The sequence below is a fragment of the Colobus angolensis genome, unplaced genomic scaffold (genome assembly GCF_000951035.1).
Source record: "Colobus angolensis palliatus isolate OR3802 unplaced genomic scaffold, Cang.pa_1.0 Scaffold78, whole genome shotgun sequence".
Taxonomy (NCBI): domain Eukaryota; kingdom Metazoa; phylum Chordata; class Mammalia; order Primates; family Cercopithecidae; genus Colobus; species Colobus angolensis.
Genome location: NW_012121598.1, coordinates 6,600,547 through 6,616,871, shown reverse-complemented (window position 1 = coordinate 6,616,871; position 16,325 = coordinate 6,600,547). Strand labels below are relative to the sequence as shown.

Here is a 16,325-nt window from a genome sequence, read left to right as displayed (position 1 = left end):
TGCAGAGCAGAAGCAGTCACAGGCCATGCTGCATAAATAAATGAGCGTGGCTGTGCTCAGTAAAACTTTATTTAAAAAAACAGGCAATGGACTGGCTCTGGCCCAGTTCTACATAATAACCACAAATGGCACCTCTCTTCTGAACACTGGAAAGTGCTTCCCATGGTTCCAGCCAGATTAATGTCTACTTACACAGCATTTAGTACTTTGATAGTGGATCCACAGAAGAAGCAAAAGAAGTCAGCGTGATCTGAGGATTCACTGTTCATGATCCACAGCTACAAATCAACATGATAAGAAGTTGGGGGGAATCTGGAAGATTGTGATTCTCTTTTATTAAGAAACCTGGGGCCGGCGTGGTGGCTCACACCTATAATCCCAGCACTTTGGGAGGCCAGGGTGGGTGGATCACGAGGTCAGCAGATCGAGACCATCCTGGCGAACACGGTGAAACCCCGTCTCTACTAAAAATACAAAAAATTAGCTGGGCATGGTGGTGGGTGCCGGTAGTCTCAGCTACTCAGGAGGCTGAAGCAGGAGAATGGCGTGAACCCGGGAGGCGGAGCTTGCAGTGAGCCAAGATCGTGCCACTGCACTCCAGCCTGGGTGACAGAGCAAGACTCTGTCTCAAAAAGCAAAACAAAACAAAACAAAAACAAAAACAAAAAAAACCTGGGCCAGGCACACATGCCTGTAATGCCAGCATTTTGGGAGGCCAAGGCAGGAGGATCACTTGAGCCCCAGGAGTTCAAGACCAGCCTGGGAAACATAGCAAGACTCTCTATTTGAAACAAGAAAAGAAAAAAAAAATAGCTTATTGAAAAAAAAAACCTGAACATGTAGCTGTCCCTGGCTTTTGCTAATCTCAGAGCTGCCCAGTCAGCAGCTGAGGGTAACGGTTATTCTGTGGTGGCAGGTGCAGATGCAAAGAAAAGCAATAAATTATGGATAATGTGATACTTTAGATGCCTTAAAGAGTTAATACACCTTTTCAAAGAACCAGATCTAAGTCAGCACTACTGAGGGATTCACTACTCAAGCCATTGGACTTCTCAACTCAAAGGGAAATTTGGTCAGCATGTGGCTAAAAAAGCTAAACAACAGAAGCAGATACATAAAAGTTGTCAGAAGAGAAGCCGCCAAGAATCACTAAATTTCCTACAGGTAGAGAAAATCTTCCCAATCATCTTAGCCAGATGGTTCAGATTACCAATGGGGAAACTAAGGCCCAAGGAGAAAGAGGTAACTTGCAGAGCCAGTTGTGGGGAAATCACCACATTTCAGCCATTTCAACTTCCAATCTGTTGCTATTTCACTAAGGGGGGCTCACTGACCATATAAACACTTATGTCATGAGGTTATGTTCTAAATATCTGGCTGCCGTTAAAAAAACAAGTTTCCTGTTGGCAGAGAACTGGTCCCAGAAAACACCTGAAATTTGCTGAAGGGAGCGGAATGCAGCACATCACTCATTTAAGGTAGTTGACAAAAACTGCACAGGATAAAGCATTAAATGGCCATCTTCCCATGAATACAAATGCTGATCTCTCATGTTGTATGCTAACATGGCAAGAACAGACTGGGAAGTTCTTAAATCAAAGTTTGCATTGATCTGTTTCCCTCCTAACAAATCAAAGGCAAATGTGACCCTCAGATCTTTGGTGTCTGTCACATAGAGGATTCCTCGGGCAACGAAGGCGTTGCCGGCCTTGGATTTGGGGTACGTGGTATTGATGTGTTGCACCACTGAGAATGTCCTCTCATCCAGTTGTGCTACAAGAATGTTTGAGCCGTCCACACTTGACGCATAGATAATCCAAAGGCCCTTTTCATCTACAGCGAGATTGAAGTAAGTCTTGGAATTTGCAAAAAGGTATTTTCGATCAAAATACAAGGCATTTTCAAGCTTCAGAGTTTGGGATGTTTCCTTGCCAAATTCAAATCTGAAATATGCAAACAAAGAAAAGTACACGTGAATCACTGTTTCTGTGGACAAAGGTGGTTTATTAGGCTCCTCTATTAAACTGAGTTAGTGGGTCGGGGTGAGGGCTGGGATTTTGCATTTCTTACAAGCTCCCGGGTAATGCCTGCTCTGCTGGTCCTTGGGCAATGCTGTGAGCAGTGAGGATGTAAGAGACGATGACTGGCTGTGCTAGCAGAGGCAACAGGGAGACAGTGGTGTGGTGTTAAAGAGAATACTCCCTATAGTCAGAATGGATTTGCATCTGAGTGACCACTTACTAGCCATGTGACCTCCACTTCACTAATGCCCAGATGTTTGTTGACCTCCTGAAATGCCCCCTCAAAGATTCTTAGAGCTGCAAGGGGGGCTGTAAAAGAGGATCTAGTCCAATCTTTTCACTTTATAAGCAAAAATTGGGAAGCAACTGGCCCAAGAATACAAGTAAGAGGCAGAGCCAGAGGTTGAACTTAGGGTTTCTAACTCTAAGTGTGATGGTTATTCCTTTACTCTCTGCTGAAATTTTAAAAAAAGAGTTTCACAGTCTGCAAAGTTGAAAAGAAAATCACCAGGTGAGAAGGGCTGTTGCAAAGTCATGACTGTGAAAACCATTTTCTTGTCAAGTAAGTGGCTGGATACATTAAACTATAGCATGGAATGTCATGCCCTTAGCTCCTGGAGGCTGATTTGACAGATTCCAACTCTAGGCTGTAGCATAAAAGTGAACTATAATTCAAAAGGTACTCCAGGAATGAAAATTCAGGAACATTAGGCTAAAAGAAAACACCAGAGGGTGCCATTGAGCAGCAGAAGAAACAGGAAATGTGTGAATCTGTGGATATGCATTTGAGCATAACAGACTTGAAGTCTATTAAGAAACCGTGAAGAAACTAGAGAAGAGTGAGGCTTGGGAAGGTCCCTGCACATCTCAGTTCACGGGAGTTCTTCCTCTGAATAGCTGGGGTTTAGTGCTGCCATTTGGCTGTCTAGTCCTGCCACCTCACAGCTGCATTCCTTGGTGAGACCCATCTCTCCCAGCAATTACAGGGTCGAATTCAGCTCTGCCTCTCTGTCAGGTCCCAGCCAGTGGCCTGGCATAGAGCAGTACAGCCTCCTAACCGCTGCATCCAAACTTAGCTTCCTTAGAAGATACATCTCCTTGAAGAGGCCCATTCTCACTGTGGAGGTTATCCACTGCAGAACTCCCTCCAACCCCACCTCCGTGTGGCAATAGCCCTATAGAACATGGCAGCAGGGGACCACAAGATTCAGTGAGCAGCATCGGATGAAGGAGTGTGTCTTGAGAGCGAGGACTGCTGAGCAGGTGGTAGGTCAGTTGTCTTTTTCTACTAGCACAAGACTGCCCAAATGGGGCGGCCAGGGAGGTGTAGAGATGATGGAGGTGTCATGTAGAGATGATGATGGGGGTGTCATGTACAGGGAAGTGAGAGGCAAAGGAGGGGATGCTTCCTGCCACAGCTGACGCCAGTGTCAGATATGTCTGATCAAACTGCACATAATACTAGGAAACTCATCCCATTCTAACCTGAGCATTCAAACGCCAAAGGTTGCTAAAGCTGGACCTCACTAAGGGTAGGGGAAGGATGAGGGAGAGAGAAGGGACCCAGTCCTCCCTCAAGGTTACTGTCTCTTGTTTTGAATGAGTAGGACTGTGGCATTCATAATACTGGGTTTACTGTTTCAGACGGGGAAGAGCTAGAAGGACTCAGAGGCTGTAGTCCATGTTTTTATTTTTAGTTGAGGACAGTGAGACACAGGAAGTGCTGTCTCTTGGTCCGAGGCCATAGAGGAGGCAGAAGAGTTGGAGCCAGAAACCAAGTGTCCTGGCTTTCGGTTCATTGCTCTCTTGATTTGCCCAAGACGACCTTCTTCTGCCTCCAAAGGCCAGAGCTTGATTTCCTCTTCTTGAACCCTAAAGACAGAACTTCAGCAACTCTTGTGGGGAAGGCTCAGCGGCTGCCTTGGGCAATGTCTACCCAAGTGACCCTCCTCGCTTCCCCGTGGGAGAGCAGAGGGCGGCCTGGGAGGACTCCATCAGGATGACAGACGGATCTGAAGGCCGAGATGCCTGACTTGGGGTTCCTTTCCCAGTCTTCAATGATCTCAGCTGTGACATGAAATTCCCCACACCCAAAGTTTTCCAAAACAAAACTTCATCAGGGAGCAGCAGCACATTCCACCAGGGGGAGCTCTGAGTTCAGGCTGCTTCTCTCTCAGAGGAAGGGGAAGCTGCGGCCATCACCACTCCAGGTCTACTTCTCCCTGGCTCTGACCTTCCTTGGGCTGTCCAGACCAGCAACAAATGCAGACCCCAGGCAGGGGCTGGGCCATGGAGCTCACTAACATATCCTGTGATTCATTCAGTCGACAAACCCTGACTGACCTCTGTGTGTCAGCCCTAGGGACACAAAGATGATGAAAACAGTCCCTACGCCCAATTGCTCGCAAAAGCACCATAGCGCAGGTGCTGCCTGAGAGGCATGAGAAGGTGCTGTGGTGCGACTCACCTCACTATGGTGTTGGAACCCCCTTTGTGGTAGTAGAGAGAGTTGTTGTAAACAACGTGCCCACAGCCATGGAAATAATACGGAAGGTGGATGAACGTGTAACTGCCATTCAGAAGTGAGGGCTGGTCCTTGAATTCCTTCACCATGATGCCTGTAGGAGAGAAGCCAGGGAGAGGCTGTTACCTACCTCTAGCAATCACAGCTTGGGAGGGAGTCCTTGGGAGGAATTTCAAAGGAGGGAAGTTGAGAGTGAAGTGTTCCCTAAGGTCCCTTGTCCAGTGTGAAGAGTCTAAGACTCCCCAGCTCAAAGTCCAGCTCTCCATATGGATTTCTGAAATGTCTTTCAAATGTGGTAGGCATCGAATTGGCCTGACTCCTCCTGGGAGAACTATGTATCACCCTCTCCCACCCCACTCTATACTGTTTATCCCTTTCTGTGAGAGTGGTGTAGGCCTTCACCAGGAATAGCAGATACTTGGTGCTTGGACAGTCACCTCTTGCCTCCTCCCACCTCTTCCTGCACTGTGCAGCAGCCACTACTAATGCACAACATTACTTTCTTTTTGAGTCCTCAAATCCTGGTAATCTGGGCAGTTACTACCAGCTTCCCAGTTTAATAAGTGGCCTTGATAAAACAAAGAAGTGATTTCTTCTCAGCTATTTCTCCAACCAGTGAGTATGGTCAGACCCCTTCTTTAATGAGGCCACTGTTACTACCACCAGCAATTCCTGACCACCTCTCTTTGGGACAGTACAACTAGTGTCCTGCTCAGATACAGTGTAACTGCAAGGTGGAACTTCACCTTCTCCCTGGGCTCTCTGTCCAACAGGTGGCTGGGAAAGATGTCCAAAAGTACTCTTCTGGGAGAGGGGGCAACCTTAGAGAAAGATGGGTGGTGCACAAGGATTTTGTCTCTGATATTTTTTTCCCATTATGGTTTGTAGGTTTATGAGGCCTGCAGTCATAATGCTATTTGTTTCCTAATGGACACTTGTCCTAAGACAGGCAATCTCTGGGTTGCCCTCGTCATGCTCCTGTGACCTGAACTTCAAAGCTTGCCACCAGCATGTTCAAAGGAAGAAAGTTTTCTGCCCACTCATTGGTCTTTCTAAAATAAAGAGACATTTATCACACCAGCTACAGAGGATTTCAGACACACACAAATGGAATACGCCCAAAGGTAGGCAACAGATGAAAAATACAGTTACCACACAGATATGGGTCATCGGCCGAGTGTAAGTACCTGAAAAATGCTCTGTCACCCAAATCCGGTCATCGCTCTTGTTAGCAGATTCTCTTATCCAAGTCCCAAATGTCTCTGTCACTTTCAGCACTTGCACTGGGTCTCCAATGGAAGTGATCATGGATTCTGCCAAAAGAAGAGAAAAGAAAGTCACTTACCTGCCAATTATGACTTGAAGTCATTCAGTTTCTGAATTTCAAGACAGGATGCTTTGTTTCCATACCTGCTTGTGGGGAATGGTGTTCACTGGCTTTCTCATCAGCTTTTCCAACCAAGGTATCATCATTTGGTATGGCACAGGTCTCACCTAAAATGATGACAATCATCAGAGCAAATACAGCTGGCACAGTGAGACTTGTTGGACTTTATAGCTGCTGCTCTTCCCTACCTCATTCCAGACTCTAGTCTCATAAGCATCCCTTGCGATAGGTCACCAGATTCCTTGGTTGCTTGCTTTTAAGCAACTCCAAGTCATAGTCTTCCAAATTCTTCGCCCTGCTTGTTGAGTTCCCAAGAAGCTTTTCAGGAGTACAGTTGCTAAGATAATACAATCCCAAAAGGATGTCAGTAAAAGCAACAAAGTGGCCTGAGCCAGCCTGTTCAAGGCCTCAGCAATTTGGGGGAAATGAGAGGCTTGCTGACACCCTCCTGGCCCATCTGGCAGGTGGTATCACTATCATGATTACATTGTTCTGGAAGGATTTTCACTTTCAGGGAAGCTGGTGGAAGCTGTGAAATAGCAGCCCCAGAGAATGGGGTGGTCCACTTTATGCAGCATCTTCCTGGGAGAGGCATCAGGAGGGGAAACACAGATTTAGAGGAAGAAGTAATCTAGATTCCATCCAGCCCAGAGACACAGGAGTCCCCTCATGACAATTTCCCCGCTGTCTCTGTCTAAGGGCCTACACGGGAGTCCCCTCATGACCGTTTCCCGCACTGTCTCTGTGTAAGGGCCTAGAGAAACACAGGTCCTTGACAGGGGCCTGGTTCAAGTTGGCTTGAGGCTACAGCTGAGCTATCATTCATCCTTATCATTCATCCTCCTTGGCTTATCAGTGTCCCCCTTAATGAATGGGCTGAATTTAGACCTTTGATGAAGAGGTGCCTTAGGGCAGCAGAAGCAAGGCTGAGAGAGAAGAGGGAGGAGGATGCCTGTGGCCAGGGTGAAGAGGACAGGACATGGACTGAATCACAGGCCCACTCAAATCCCGAGGGTTTCAAATCACCCTGTGGTTGCTTGATGGAAAGGGTAATCTGAAGGGGCTCCCGACCCTCCGTGATCTCTAAGCTTCCTTCCAGCTGGATAAGCCTGTGTTTCCCTGAAGTCCTTCTGTCACCTGATGAGAGTGGTCTCAGGGATCTGTTACAACTTCCCATGGGCAATCCTGCTGCCCCCAGGGTTTCAACTGGGGTTTCCACTTAGGGAACTATAGGGTATTAAAGACATGGAGTTGGAGCAGGAGAGAGGGCCAAGTTCAGACGCAAATGCCTGGCAACCAAAGACTCATTTCTAGGAGGCAGAGTGGAAGATAATGCCTTTCATTTAAAGCCATTTTCCTTACTCTGCATCCAGCCCCTGACGATCCAGCCCCCTGGTAGATTAGGCTAAGCCCAGAGACTGCTTCTCCAGACAAGAGCTGTCACTGGCTGGCAGAGCCTGTGGCAAATTAGGATTCTGCAAAAGCTCGGGTCAGAGCCCCCTTCTCTCAGGGGAGGTTCCCTCTCAGTTCATTCTTCAAGGAAAGCTGAGCGAAGGGCTGATGCTAACGGCTGGGGAGGCACTGCACAGTAGCCCAGCAGAGGAGCAGCTCTGCCACGGTCTCACATTGCAGAATTATAATCAGGCTCCACTGAGCTGGGGAGGGCGATGGCGCCATCTTCGAAAGCACAGATTCGCCTACTTTGACAGCTGACTGTGTGCCCCCAAATGTCTTCGGGAAAGAACAGTGCACCAAACAGAACTTAAGACTGTTTAGGAAAATGACAGCAACGGCGACAGCAAGGCTGAGAAATTCCAGTGAGGATCCTCCTTATGAGTGCCATTGAGGAGATTGCTGCAAGTGGCCCTCCTCACAGTTTCAGTTAGGTGACAGATCCTAGGTCACCCCTTTGGGGGAGAAGTCCTAGCATCACCCTAGAAGTATTTTCCATTAATATAATCCTTGATTTCCAGTTAGCTTTCAACCCTGTGGCCACTGTGCCACAAATTGGCTAAAGAACAAGTCCACCAGAGGTCAAGCATTCCTTGCCCTTGGTTGACTTGACCTTGGGTCAGGTCTCAAAGTGTGAATTTCTATTGAAATGGAAGATGCCCTGAGAGCTGGGACTTTACAGTTAGGCAGAACTGAGTTTGAATCCTAGCTCCACCATTTACTCCTGGAGCGAGTTCCTTAGCTCTTTGGGGTATCGGTTTTGTTATCTGTAAGCTGCACACAATAATGATTCCAATATCATAGGATTATTTTGAGAATTAAATAAGCACATAGCCCCGTGCCTGGCTTAACATAGCACTGTTGTTACTATTCGTGAGGACTTAACCAATCCAAACTTCCCCTTCATTTCCTGAGCATCAGTCAAGCTTCTCACTTCCCAAGAGTGCAAACACAGCAGCTTAGCTTTCCAGACTGTTTCATGGGGAAGGGATGGTGGACAGGGCAAGGAGAAGGACTGGGCTGCTGGTAAATGAAGGAAGCAGGAGGAGGGAAGGGGAGTGGGAGGCCTAATTTTAAAACTGTCCCTGGTCTTCAGCCCCGGGGCAGACTACGAAGACCTCCTGTGAGAAGGTTGCAAGAAGGGAACTCTCATTTTGGACAAAACCCTCCTCCCTCTATTAAAACAAATCTGGTCACAGAGCCTGGGGTCCAGACCAAGAGTTTGGAATAATTGACAGAGGAGGCGGGCCCCATGGGGAAGAGGTGGTGACCTGGGCACTGGCCGTTGAACATGTTTGGCTGCCGAGGGCCTTTGGCTCTTCTGCTTCCAGGAGGGCCTGGAGGACCTGGAGGGCCTGGGGGCCCAGGTGGACCAGGTGGGCCTTGGTCACCTTTGGCACCTGGAGAGAGAGAGAGAAAGGGAGAGGAGGGAGGAGGGAGAAGGAGGAAGGGGAGAGAGGGACAGAGAAGGGGGAGAAGAAGAGAGAAAGGAGAGAGGGAAGGAAAGGGGAGGGAGGAAAGGTGGGAGGGAGGAAAGGAGGGAGGGAGGGAAGAAGGGAGAGAGGGTGGGAAAAAGGGAAGAGAGTGGTCAGCTAAGGTCTCTTTAGCTGCCTCCTCGCAGTCAGACCAAATAAGCATTTTCAGTTTCTCTACAAGTGGACAAGTGGGGCCACAGAAGCTGGAGGCAGGTCTCTGTCCACCAGGAAGGGGCAGAGATCTGCAAGCAGAGCAGATGAGGCCCAACCTCCTACACCCTCTCCAGTCTCCTCCAGGGGACACCCTCTGCTCTGACCTGGTCTTTTCAATTGGGGTTCATAAGGGATGGTGCTTTTCTGAAGGGTTTGTCATCACCCCTCACGTGGTCAGCACCATGGAGGAACATGGTACTCTGGATGTGTAGATTTTCTATGTAACGGAAGTGTAACAGAATTTTATATTTTTTCAAATACATTTATGTATATTACCCTGTCAAAAACACCTCTTAAATTATACATGTTTTGCATAGCAACATCTGCTGTTCATGAAACAAGATGTACTAAACCAAGTTTGATCTTTCCTTGATACTTTGGTCTAAGCACAGTGCCTGGTAAACAATAGGCACTCAATGAAGTCTGAATGGATGGATAGATAGTTGGATGGGCAACTGATTCAGGGTCATTATTCTGAACATTTAGCATCATCCTAGCTTCCTGAGGACAGATATTATGTCTTCCTCATTTCCAGCTACTAGCAAAGTCTCTGATTCAGAAATGGTGTTCTCTGGTATTTGATAAATCTGTATAGACTACATAGTTATATTTACATGCTATGTTTTTATCATATAGATGATCTCCAAGGTACTGTGCTTTTAAAATTCTTCTGCCTCCTGCTCCTCTATGAGAGTCAGCTGTTACCTGCTCTTTCCCCTGTGCTATTGCTTTGTGACTTTCTGTCCCTTACCCTCTTCTCCCACAAACACCAACTATCTGCTTTTACCCTGGGCTGGAAAAGCAGCCACTGTATTTGTAGGGGAAATGCCCCTGATGGCAATAACTGAAGTGTATCCTTAGAATGACCCTGGATGGCAGATGCATCTGAATGTGTGCTCAGAGCTAGGGAATCTGGGAGTTGCCAACCCAGAGCTTTGTTCCTTGTTTTGAGGAACATCTGAACCCCTGGCCCATCTCACGGAAGAGGGGCCGTGCAGGCAATTGAGGCCCTGAGTTTTGGGTTAAGTGAAGGTTGCCAGGTGGAGGTGGTTAAGGGGGGGGTGTTGATGTGGTGTGGATATCCCACGCAAATCTCATGTTGAATTGTAATCCCCAGTGTTGGAGGTGGGGTCTGTGGGAGGTGTTTGGATCATGGAGGCAGATCTCTCATGAATGGCTTGGGTCATCTCCTTGATAATAAGTGAGTTATTGCGAGATGTGGTCATTTAAAAGTGTGTGGCACTTCACACCCCACTCTCGCTCTCTCTCTCTCACTCCTGCTCTCGCCATGTGATGGGCCGGCTGCCCCTTCACCTTCTGCCATGATTACAAGTTTCCTGAGGCCTCTCCAGAAGCCGTGCAGATGACAGCATCATGCCTCTTGTATAGCCTGCAGAACTACGAGCCAATAAACCTTTTTAAAAATATATAAATTACTCAGTCTCAGGTAATTTATAGTAATGTGAGAACAGACTAGTACAGGTGTTAAGTGAAAATGCCAGGTAAATTGCAATGCTGTTTGCAAGTGGCTGCAGTTTTCCCGCTCAGTCCACTGCCCCTGGGCTGCAGGTAAGGCAGTTAGCTCATCCAGCCCACTGCCCCTGGGTTGTTTTTGTCCTAAGTTGGTTCTCCTGTCCAGTCCGCCACCACTGGACTCTCTCCTCTGTACGAAGCCCCCAGTAAAGCTCCGTGTCACATTTGCTGGCCCTGGATTTCTTCTTTAGCTTCTTGAATCTGTTGCCATCCCTACTGAGGTTGATCAGGGCTTGGCACAACAATATTTTGCCCCAATTATATGTAAAAAGGCCATTAGGATCAGGGCCTGAGGATGGCTCGACCTCATCAGTGAAGCAAATGCTTGTGCTTCCTGTCAGTTGTCCTCTGAGGTGTCGTAAGTTGCCTGCTTACTTGTCTTATTCTGGACTGTGCTGGATTTCAATATATCTTGGAAAAGAAAACTTCCTTTATTCCATTCAAGTCAACCGTGGCTTTTAGACCCAATTACCTGAACCACGTATGCTTAGAACCCAGATCTGGTCTTGCCACATGGAGTAACATGCTCAGGTTTCTCCTCTTTGAAAGCATAGAACTCCAAAACATGCTGCAAAACGTGGCCATAAAGGAGAGAAGACACGGGAGCAGCCCTGGTGTTGGAAGCCAGGAAGTTCTCTGGGCACACAAGCCCTCAAAGAGAGCCAGAGCGCACCCCTCTTACCTGCCAGGGGCACATCGTTGGACACATCTCCTTTGTCACCCTTTTCTCCCTTCTGCCCTGGTGGGCCCTCATTTCCCTGCAGGCCCAGTTCACCATGGTCTCCCTTTTCTCCCCTTTCTCCTGGATTTCCTGCAGCTCCAGGTATCCCTGACCAAAAAAGCGAATGACATATTAGCCTATGCTGCAAAAAGTTCTGGCATACCACTTTATATTATTGTACTTTGTGCTTTCCAGGGAAGCAGTTTTATACACCAAACACACAGCTTTTCATAACCATTTTAGAGAAGTAGTGTGACCATACGTTCATTAAAGAACAGCATTTCCAGGTAGCTTTGCTGGATTATTTATTTATTTATTTATTTATTTATTGAGACGGAGTCTGGCTCTGTCACCCAGGCTGGTGTGCAATAGCACAATCTCGGCTCAATGCAACCTCTGCCTCCTGGGTTCAAGCAATTCTCCTGCCTCAGCCTCCCAAGTAGCTGGGATTATAGGCGTGAGCCACCACACCCATCTGATTTTTGTATTTTAAATAGAGACAGGGTTTCGCCATGCTGACCAGACTGGCTTGAACTGACCTCAGGTGATCCGCCTGCCTCGGCCTCCCAAAGTGCTGGGATTACAGGTGTGAGCCACTGCTCCTGGACTGCTGGATTATTTTTAGAGAAATTTGGCTGAGCCAACAGGTTAGAGAGAGGAGTGAACCGCAAGAGGGGGCGATGACAGCAACAGTGGAAAGAAGGTAAGGAAGGCCTAATGAGAAGTCTGCAACCATGATGCTCAGAGGCGTGTGTCTGCTGCCATAATAGTGAGTGTTAAACACATTATTTAGTTTATTCCTAACAACATATTAGAGTGGTAGGCTTGGCAGTCATCCTTACTCTCATTTTATAGATGTTGAAACTAAGGCCTACAGTGGTTATAACAGATGCTGCCAAGTCAGAGCAGCAAAGCGCCTCTGATTCCATCTCCAATGCCCTTTTCTGTGACATTCCAATGCAAAATACTTTCAATCACAATAGCAAAACAGGTAAAGTTGCTTTAGGACAACCATTAATAGGGATGGTGAACAAAAGGTAGTGGGTGAAATTTCTGCCTCTGTTCACAGGGAGCTATGACTCCCGGAATTGCTGTCCTCCCACATTGCTAGAAACCAGTCAAGGTCTAAGTAACAGCTTGTGTCAGCCTTGAACCCTGAGCTGTGAAAGCACCCTTGGATTGTCCCAGTTCACTGTTGGGAGGTAGTTCCCAGTGGCACAGGGAGGAGGATCTCAAATAGCCTGTCAATGTCACTAAGTTGAGGGGCCAAAAACCAGAGTTTGGGGAGATGGAGATGGCTAGAATTTGCAAGCTAGAAGAGCAGAAAGGAGACAGCTGTGTGAGAGAGCCCTGCGGATCTGCAGAGGGCTCTCTTGAACCTGTGACTGAGGGATGACTTCCACACATGAGGGAATTCCAGAGGGCTGGGAAAGGAATTCACACACTGTTCGCTATAAAATTCTCAGGGCTCACACAGCAAAAAGTTCTCATTCCCACGGCCAACGTGGAGAAATCTCATCAAATACTGAAATACTGGGTAGAGTCCTTGAAAAAGTCTAGTTTTAGTAGTGGGGCTAAATTAGCCCCAGGTAAAGGCTGTGGTGGATCCCATCATTACAGAGTTTCAACACAAGTTTCTAAAGGATCAAACCTATCTGCCAGTGATTTAACTGTCTGACTCTCTACCTGCTGAGAGTCCAAAATTGGAATCATTCAGTTCGTTTAACTCAGCATATTAGCAATTTAAGCAAGAAAAAGTATATGATCATCTCAAGGATATAGAAAAGGCATTTGATACAATTCAGCACCCATTCTTGATTTGTCAACAAACTGGGAATAGAAGAGAACTTCCTCAGTCTGGAAAAGGGCATTTACAAAAAAACCTACAGCTAACATCATCCTTAATGGTGAAAGACTGAATGTTTTCTCCCTAATATCAGAAAGAAGGTGATGGTATCTAATCTCATCGCTTTTATTTAACATTCTACTGGAGGTCCTAGCCAGTGCAATAATGCAAGGAAAAATAACTCAAAGGCATACAGATTGAAAAGGATGAAGACTGTTTGCAGATGTCATGATTGTTTACATAGAAAATGTCATGGAATCTATAAAAAGGCTGCTAGAACTCTTGAGTATACAGTTATACAGGGTTCTTGAGAGGGGAAGTTATTATCTAATATTGTACAAAGCTATTGCCAGATATGGATCAATTACCATGATACCCTATCTCAGAGAGTATGTGCTCATTTTAACAACCACCCCTTAGAGATATTGCTTAACAGAGGTATTGCCCATGTGGCAGAGATTTCAGTGATGGGGAAGTGAGCATCTCACAAGTTCATATCCAAGTGCCCTGCATTGCCACCAGATTAATTATTCCCTAAAACAGCGATTCCCAACCTTTTTGGCACCAGAGACTAGTTTCGTGGAAGACAATTTTTCCATAGACTGGGGTGTGGGGAGGGATAGTTTTGGGATGATTCAAATGTATTACGTTTATTGTGAATTTTATTTCTATTATTACATTGTAATATATAACAAAATAATTATACAACTCACTATAATGTAGAATTACTGGGAGCCCTGAGCTTGTTTTCATGCAACTAGACAGTCCCATCTGGGGGTGATGGGAGACAGTGACAGATCATCAAGCATTAGATTCTCAATAGGGTTTGTACTCCTATGAGAATCTAATGCTGCTGCTGATCTGAAGGGAGCTCAGGCGGTAATGTGAGCACTGGAGAGTGGCTGTAAATACAGGTGAAGCTTTGCTCAATCATCTGCCACTCACCTTCCTGCTGTATGGCCCAGTTCCTAACAGGTCATGGACTGATAATGGGTCCGGGTGTTGGGGACCCCTACCCTAAAACATAAACCTGGAGCTCTTAGCACCTTTCATTTACCCCAGAGCAGTAATAAATATTCAAAATGGTTTCTGCTCTTCCATATTCATGTTCATATTCCATATTCAGGGAAGTGTCCGCAGACTATTCTAAGGACGACAGCAGTGCATGACAAAGCCTCAAAATGTTGATCAGTGTTAGAAGAAAACCGTAGTGAACAAAAAAAATTTGCTAGATTTCAACCAACCAATAAAAAAAAAATCTTAGTGAAAACCATGAAATTCAGCTACAGCTGGGAGTCAGAAGTCCCAGGGTCCTCACCACTACCAGTGGTAAGCTTGGGCGGCGGCTGCCTGTCCAGTGGAGCTGGGGGAGCACAGTAGAAGAAGATGTGAAGAGGAGCAGGGGATACCTCCATTGTCAGCGGTGGCTCTGCCATGGATTCAGTGATATAGGGGTCAAATCATGCCTCTTTGAGGGGTCATGGCTCATAATACCTCCCTCACAATAGCACCAAAAACCCATTGCACTGGCTGCTCCCAGCCCTCAGTCATCAGGACATCTGGGTGGAAAGTGGTTCACTCACTTGAGAAGAGCCCTTCCGCCAGGCCCTCTGTGTGAGAAGACATTCTTTTGTCAGTGTTTTAAATAGGCAATTTGGCACATCATCTGAAGGAGATAAAAGACAGGGCATTGCCAAAGAGTCCAGCCCGCACAATGCACCAAGTGTAACTGACACCTTCGAAAGGTTTCATGTGACCCAGATTTAGCAGTGCTCAGGGAAATGGTATCTGCTGGTCACTGCAGGGATATCTTCTTCAGGCATTTATTCTAGTCACAAACAGCCTTCTGCATCATCATCTTATTTCCCCTTCCTTTCTTTTCTTTCTTCCTCTTATGTCTTTTCTTTGCTTTCTCGGAAAGGCCTTGTGAAATAGGGGGCAGCTGTTGTAATGCGCCCCCCACAGGGGCAGGTATTTAACGCTATTCAAGGCCTTTGCTTGAGGCTGCATTTTGACTCTAGTTGAGAAATGCATGATCATTTTATAGCTTTCATTAAGAAAGGGTTGGGGGACATTTTGTCTGCACAGAGTCTGCCTTTGCCCTCTTGTCCACCATAGCTCTGACAAAGCATCCCCTCGTCTTTGTTAGTAAAATTGCCCTGGCTGTGCTTTGGCTGTGGTATGTCAGAAATTAAATACCACCTAATCGCGATTCACCATCAGGAACCTGTGTGTGGCATTTTCTGCCCTGCCCTGTCCCAGGGAAGGTCAGGGATGCCAGCTGTGCACAGTGACACTATGACACTATGTGATGTGGACCCCTGACTGGCTTTGAGTCGGCACATTCTGCCAGAGAAGAAAGGCCAGACTCTGCCTGCCTAACTTGTGCTAGGAGCTGCTCTCTACTGTTTTTCTCTGGTGTCGCCCACTCAAAACAGTTTCATCAGCATTCGGGTTTGGAGTTGTGAGATATCTCGAGACTGAGGTCAGCTCTCATCTTCACAACATGGGGTGAGGGAGGATGTTTTATTTTCAGCAGTATCATCTGTTGCTAAGGCGGGGGAAAGGGGCGAGAGGGTGTCACACAAAACCCAGTCCCGAGACACGAATATGGAGGAGGGCTTTCATTTCTGTTTTTATGAGAATTTGACTTTTAGAGAAGATACTGTAGCATTAACTCTTAGGTGAGAAAACGAGAGGCAGCTGGAAGGAAAGAAACTGCTTTTGAGGCAATGGAAAGTCAGACTTCATAGAAGATGCTGGTCGCACAATTGACAACATTTAGGTTTCTTTCAGTTCTGACCCTTTTCTTCAGATCTAAGTTGGTGTTTCCAAGTGAACACAGAACACTTCCACTTAGATTTCCTTTTGGTTTAAAATAAAGTTTCTCCTTCCCCACTTTTGAAAACAACAATAATAGCTAACCCCAGTATAGCACTTACAATGTGTCAAGTCCTCTTTCTAAGCACTTTGTGTATATTAACTCATTTAATCTTCCTAATAACACTATGAGGTTAATATTATTATTATTATTATTTTTTTTTTTGAGACGGAGTCTTGCTCTGTCACCCAGGCTGGAGTGCAGTGGCCCAATCTCGGCTCAATGCAACCTCTGCCTCCTGGGTTCAAGCAATTCTCCTGCCTCAGCCTCCC

At 46.6% G+C, this 16,325-nt stretch overlaps 1 protein-coding gene across 1 annotated transcript in view; it reads right to left on the bottom strand.

The window, feature by feature from the left end:
- Positions 1-726: 726 nt before the first annotated feature.
- Positions 727-16,325, bottom strand: part of GLDN (gliomedin) — a 68,164-nt gene continuing 52,565 nt past the window's right edge. Inside the window, exons 5-10 of the mRNA XM_011928616.1 lie at positions 11,288-11,434; positions 8,656-8,784; positions 5,956-6,039; positions 5,733-5,858; positions 4,489-4,639; positions 727-1,943 (exon numbers count right to left, since the gene is read on the bottom strand). Of these exons, the coding sequence (XP_011784006.1) occupies positions 1,466-1,943; positions 4,489-4,639; positions 5,733-5,858; positions 5,956-6,039; positions 8,656-8,784; positions 11,288-11,434 (1,115 nt within the window). The 3' untranslated portion in view covers positions 727-1,465. The remainder of the gene's footprint in view (positions 1,944-4,488; positions 4,640-5,732; positions 5,859-5,955; positions 6,040-8,655; positions 8,785-11,287; positions 11,435-16,325) is intronic.